Below are 6,067 nucleotides of genomic sequence, written 5' to 3'. Positions count from 1 at the left end.
AATTAACAAAAAGCAGCCCGGTGGTGACGGATTTGGAATTTTAAGCAGACAAAGAGTTTGACATGAGCCATAAATGCCTGCGTGGAGCCACAGTGGACACCTGTATCCTTGGTTCCATCAAAAAAGAGGTGACTAGCAGATTGAGAGGTAATAGTCTGTCTCTGCTTTGCCTTCATTAGGAACCACCTGGAATAATGTGTGCAGGTCTGTATTCAGGCTGGAGCAGCTGCACTTTGAAGAAAAGCTGAGGCACAGTGGCTTATTCAGCCTGCACAAAAAAAGTGGGGAAACCTCATTGTGGCCTTTCAGTACCAAAAGGGAGCTTATAAAATGAGGAAGTCCAAGATCTTCCCTGCCATTCCCTGTCCTGCCCTTCTGAAGGACCCTTTCTGGTGTTACAAACCCTCTGTATCACCAATCTGTGAAAGCAGTTTGCAGATGTTGGATTGGTTTGTGTGCAGCTGGGGACAATTTTCAGTCAGGTGTGGAAGTTCTGTTCTGTGGAAGCACACTCTGGTGTAGGTGCAAGGGAGGATGTGTTTGTCATTATGGAGAAGAAAGATGCCATTCAGAAGGGAAAGAATTGGAGCCCTGGGTCTTTTGGGTGAGGTGTGATACACAGTGTGAAGAAAACATTGTCCAGATTCTGTCCAAGAACAGAATAATTGCTCTAGTGTGAAAGCAAGCAAGAGTGATGTTGAATCATTTTCTTGAAGCATCTTAACCTCAATGCTGCCAGGCTCCTGTTCTGAGCTGGAATGAATCAGGACCGTCCCTCAAGGTACCTGCAATTTACTGATTAAAAAGAACACAGAGTGAGGAAAAGGCAAAGCTACACTCATTGGAAACAACACTTTGCCATTTCGAGACTTCACGGAGCAAAGAGTCCGTGTTGGAGAGCCGGGAAGAGATAACCAGAGCAGAACTCTGCGAGCAAGCAGGAAGCCTGCTGCCAAACGCGGAGCATATTTACATTTGGCTTTTGGACTGGTGTGTGCAAGAGGAAAGGAGATTCGAACCGGCAACTGCTCGGAAGAAGGAGAAGGAGCGATTCGTGGTTGCGCCGCTGGGTGGGGATGTTGGCCACGGAGCGGCAGCTCCCTCTGCCCGCAGCGCGCTTTCAGGCGCAGGCGCCCAGAAGAGCCGTACGAGCTGCTCGGGAAGGGCGGCGGGGCACGGAGCCGGGCGCTCGGGGGCTTTGGGGCCGAGCTGCCGGCAAAGGCGGCTTGTGGGTGAGGAGCTTTTGGCCCGGCGAGAAAGGCTGCGAGCGATGGGGGCCGCTGGGAAAGGCCGGCTGTGGCGGAGCGGGACGGCGAGCGGGAGCCGGAGAGGCGGCGGCGGCGGCGAGAGGCAAGTGCTGCTGTGGCTGGTGTGCGTTTGCGTGTGGGAGAGCGGGGCCGAAACGCTGCGCTATTCCGTGGCGGAGGAAATGGCGAGGGAGTCGCTGGTGGGCAACGTGGCCCAGGACCTGGGGCTTTCTCCGAGCCAGCTGGCGGCTCGCAAGGCGCGCGTGGTGTCCGAGGGGAGCGAGCAGCATTTCCGCCTGGATCCGCACAGCGGCGTCCTGACGGTGACGGAGACGCTGGACCGAGAGCGGATCTGTCCGCACAGCGAGAGCTGCGCGCTCTTCTTTAAGCTGTTCTTTGAGAACCCGGTGCAGCTGATCCGCGGGGAGGTGGAGGTTCGGGACGTGAACGACAACTCCCCCGAGTTCCCGCAGAAGGAGATGGTTTTAAAGGTTATCGAAACGGCAGCACCAGGCTCCCTGTTCCCTCTAGAAAATGCTCAGGATGAGGACGTGGGTGTAAACGGTTTGCAGAATTATAGCCTCTCCCCAAACTCGCACTTCTCCATTGCTCTCGAAAAAGGTGCAGATGGAGCCAAATACGTGAAGCTCGTTCTTGAGAGGCCATTGGACCGGGAGGAGCAGCCGGAGCTGCATTTGGTGCTCACGGCCACGGACGGGGGCTCGCCGCCCAGGTCTGGCACAGCTCAGGTCCGGGTGGTGGTGCTGGATGCCAACGACAACATGCCGGTGTTCTCGCGGGAGGTGTACGAGGTCCGCGTGGCCGAGAACAGCCCCCCGGGGCAGCTGGTGGTCCGGGTGTCGGCCACGGATCCCGATGAAGGCTCCAACGGCAAAGTGCTGTACGAGTTCAGCCAGACATCGTCGCGATCCAAACACCTCTTTGATATTAACGCTGATACCGGGGAGATTCGAGTCTCTGGTATCCTGGACTTTGAGGAAGCGAAATCACACAACCTGGTAGTGACAGCCATGGACGGCGGTGGTCTGTCGGCGCACTGTAAAGTGCACGTGGAGGTGCTGGACGTGAACGACAACGCGCCGGAGATCGAGCTGAGCTCGGTGAGCGCGTCCATCCCCGAGGACGCGCCGCCCCGCACCGTGGTGGCCCTGTTGAGCGTGCGGGACCGCGACTCCGGCGACAACGGGCGGACGGAGTGCGCCATCGAGGGCGACGTGCCGTTCAGCCTGACGGCCGCGTTCGCCGACCACTACGAGCTGCGCACCAGCGCGGCCCTGGACAGGGAGACGACGGGCGAGTACAACGTGAGCATCGTGGCGACGGACTGGGGCCGGACGCGGCTGAGCGCCCGCGAGAGCGTGTGGGTGCGCGTGGGCGACGTGAACGACAACGCGCCGCGCTTCACGCAGGCGGCGTACAGCATGTCGGTGAGCGAGAACGACGCGGGCGCGGTGCGGATCGGCAGCGTGAAGGCGACGGACGCGGACGCGGGCGCGAACGGGCGCGTGAGGTACGCGCTGGTGCGGGAGGAGGGCGAGGAGGCGCCCGCCGTGGCGGTGGACGCCGAGAGCGGGGCCGTGTCGGTCGTGCGGCCGCTGGACTACGAGGAGGTGCGCGCCGTGGAGGCGACGGTGCTGGCGGCCGACGGCGGCTCTCCGCCGCGGAGCGCCACGGCGCTGCTGCGCGTGCTGGTGCGGGACGAGAACGACAACGCGCCCGTGGTGCTGCACCCGCCGGCCGACGGCGGCGCGGCGCTGGGCGAGCTGGTGCCGCGGCGGGCGCCGGCGGGCTACCTGGTGGCCAAGGTGGTGGCGGTGGACGCGGACGCGGGGCAGAACGCGTGGCTGTGCTACGAGCTGGCCAAGGCGACGGAGCCGGGGCTGTTCCGCGTGGGGCTGCACAGCGGCGAGGTGCGCACGGCGCGCGCCCTGGGCGAGCGCGACGCGGCCCGGCACCGGCTGGTGGTGCTGGTGCGGGACCGCGGGCGGCCGCCGCGCTCCGCCAGCGCCACCCTGGCCGTGGCCCTGGCCGACGGCTTCTCCGAAGAGCACCTGCGGGCCGGCCAAGAGCCGCCGCCCGCCGAGCCCGACGGCCGCCTCACCCTGTACCTCAGCGTCTGCTTGGCCTGCGTGTCCGCGCTCTTCGTGGCCAGCGCCACGGCCGCCGTGGTCGCCAAGGTGCGGCGGGCCCGGCGTGGAGAGCCGGGGCCCCTGCCCACCTTCCCGCAGTCGGCCGCCGACAGCAGCGCCGGCTCCCTGCCCCGCAGCTACGTCTACGACGTCCGCCTCGCCTCCGGCACCGTCAACAGCGAGTTCCGCTTCCTCGGGCCGCTCTTCCCCTGCTTCCCCGCCGGGCTGCCGCCGGTCGCTGCCGATCAGCGGAGCTCGCTCTGCTCGAACGGCCTCGGGCAAGAAGAAGGCGACTGGGCTGTGCAGGTGAGAGAGCGGAGCGCGGTGGACAGTGGTGTGCGAGTGGGAGGGAGGGATCTCGTGGGGTTGATGTCTGGGATCCTCCTTTTGGGACTCCTGCTCCCATGTTACGGGCTGCCCTCACCTCTGGGTGTGGCCCTGTGTCCGGAGTAGTTGCTGCGGGTGAAGTGTTGAGGTGTCACCCCGAGGGGAGCTGTTGGAGCGTGGGCAGCTGCAGAGCAGAAGGGCCAATGGGTAAGGTACACCACTTGTCGAGGCCATGGGTTTTCAGGGCAAGAACTACAATCCTCCCGGTTTCCTCAGTCCTGGGTTTGTTAAGTCCCTGTGTTGTGTTAGCATTGAAATGATCGTGGCGTCTTGTGCATCCTCTGTCATCTCGTTGATGATATTCCTCATCAGGACCATTTTTGCTTCACCCGCATTAAACCACATGTTCTTGCAAGTAAGAAATCTGAGACCTTTTCTATTCCAAGTTTTCCCCCTCCTCAATCCATAAAAGCTTTCCTGTGATTTTATTTTATTTTACTTTATTTTTGTTAGGTTCATTCTGTAGGAATATTTGGAGCTTTATGTTAATCCTCTGTACGTCATAGGGCTGCCTTCCATTCCATGTTCTCCTTTGAACACGGATAGGAAAGAAGGATATTATATCTACACTGGTTTAAGATGAGCCCTCTCTTGCTAACACCTGCTTACCCCCAGCAGCCACTTGTCAGCTTACTGTTCTCTTCTTTGCAGGGCCGATCTCCTTTCTCTGAAGACACAGCTCCCCGGCCAGCAGAAGAGAACACTTCTTCGGGTCAGAGTCCTTGGCTCACCCAGCAGTAATCAAGGAGAAAGAGAAGCGTCTCAGTCCTCATAGTCTAGCATTCTCACAGGGAAAGGAGAGCATCAAAAACACACCAGAGAGGTTCAAGAGTTCTCTGTTTTAGTGCAGGGACCTTCTCCTGTTTGTTAACTTGTGTTTTATTCAGGATGGAGCAGGAGGACTGTGTTGCATGCTGGTTACACTGAGATTTGCTGTCTTATTGCCATAGCTCTGTTTCTCTTGAGTCTTAAGGGAAATATGAAAACGAAGCTGATCTTCAAGATAACTTTATACTACATCAGCTTTATTGTCAAGTGAACTCTGTAAATATGATTAGATTTTCTGTAATCTACTTAATTCCATGCCATACAAATATTAGTCAAAATGAAATGATGCTTGCAAGGGAATTCTTTAGTAACAAGCAGCATGTCCTACACTGGAAACAACTGACATTGGCACACTGTATATTCAACCAGAGGTTTACAAATTCTCCAAGCTGTAAAGTATGCTGTTTGAGTACTGTGTTCTTGTGTTCATGTTTGTTTTATTTTATCTTTTGCATTCATAATGAGAAGCTGAAATAAATGGTTATAGGGCATTATTGAGTATAAATTGATGGATAAGAAATTGGTTGGAAGGTCACAGCCAGTCAATGCAATGCAAGGTAGAGGTGTGGGTGGAGGATGTGGATGACAATGTCAGTGAGGTGACTGTCACCTCTCACACCAATGCCAACACTGTGGCTACTCTGCCAAGCACAGTGGTGGTGTTCTTCAGCATGCAGGACCAGGACCTGGGGCACAATGACAGGACAAGATGTGAAGGGCTGGATGAGCATTTCAACATTACACTGCTGGCAGGTGAAGCATGTGTGCTGGTGACACTGGAAGCACTGGACCAGGAGGAGGTGTCAAACTACAACAAGGGCCAGTGACATGGGCTCTCCTACACTCTCAGCATCGAAGACACTGCTGGTGTGGCACTTGGACATTAATGACAGTGTATATACATTCTCTCAGACTATTTACACCATAGTGCTAAGCAATGTCAAGCCCGTGGAAAGATCCTGAACCATCTTGATGTTATGGATAACAACATGGTTGAAAATACCCGCATGAGATACATACTAAAGCAGAAACCACCAGGGACCACTGATGTGACACGCTTCTTATTGGTGGATGTGGAGTGGTACTCTATGGACCTTGTGTACCCTGGGCTGTGAGAAGGCATGCACCTTTGATGTGAATGTGAGTGTTGCTGATAGGGGCTTGCTGCTGCTAAGCATCTCAGTGCTGAAGTGGTTGATGGTGTGGGACAAGAATGACAACATGCCCATTCTGTTGCAACCATTGCCTGACAGCAGAGTTCATTATTCCAATTACTAATTTTGCAGAAAGAAGTGTCGTTGCATATTGTCTTATTTAATCCCCTTTAAAAATATGGTCACAAAGCGTATGATAAGGATTAAATAGAAGTGATACTCCGATGGGTATTTGGAGATTCTGATGCTGCGTTGCGCTGTGTGTTTTCTTCTTTTATTCTCCACTGAGTGTGGCAGCGGG

The 6,067-nt window shown here is 56.3% G+C and overlaps 1 protein-coding gene across 1 annotated transcript; it reads left to right on the top strand.

The window, feature by feature from the left end:
• The first annotated feature begins 893 nt into the window (after nucleotides 1-893).
• On the top strand, nucleotides 894-6,005 carry LOC140258245 (protocadherin beta-15-like). Its single transcript, XM_072348343.1, has 2 exons — nucleotides 894-3,703; nucleotides 4,436-6,005. The coding sequence occupies exons 1-2, from the start codon at nucleotides 1,271-1,273 to the stop codon at nucleotides 4,523-4,525; spliced, it is 2,523 nt and encodes an 840-aa protein (XP_072204444.1). The 5' UTR covers nucleotides 894-1,270; the 3' UTR covers nucleotides 4,526-6,005.
• Nucleotides 6,006-6,067: the final 62 nt, after the last annotated feature.

Source organism: Excalfactoria chinensis, chromosome 13, assembly GCF_039878825.1.
Source record: "Excalfactoria chinensis isolate bCotChi1 chromosome 13, bCotChi1.hap2, whole genome shotgun sequence".
Classification (NCBI taxonomy): domain Eukaryota; kingdom Metazoa; phylum Chordata; class Aves; order Galliformes; family Phasianidae; genus Excalfactoria; species Excalfactoria chinensis.
Note: the sequence above shows the minus strand (reverse complement) of the source record. Positions and strands in the feature narration are given on the sequence as shown.

Bases quoted from the DNA above. Each gene is read 5' to 3' on its own strand.
- LOC140258245 (XM_072348343.1), top strand. From the start codon at position 1,271: ATGGGGGCCGCTGGGAAAGGCCGGCTGTGGCGGAGCGGGACGGCGAGC. The intron at 3,704-4,435 runs GTGAGAGAGCGG...TCTTCTTTGCAG, and splicing joins AAGGCGACTGGGCTGTGCAG to GGCCGATCTCCTTTCTCTGA.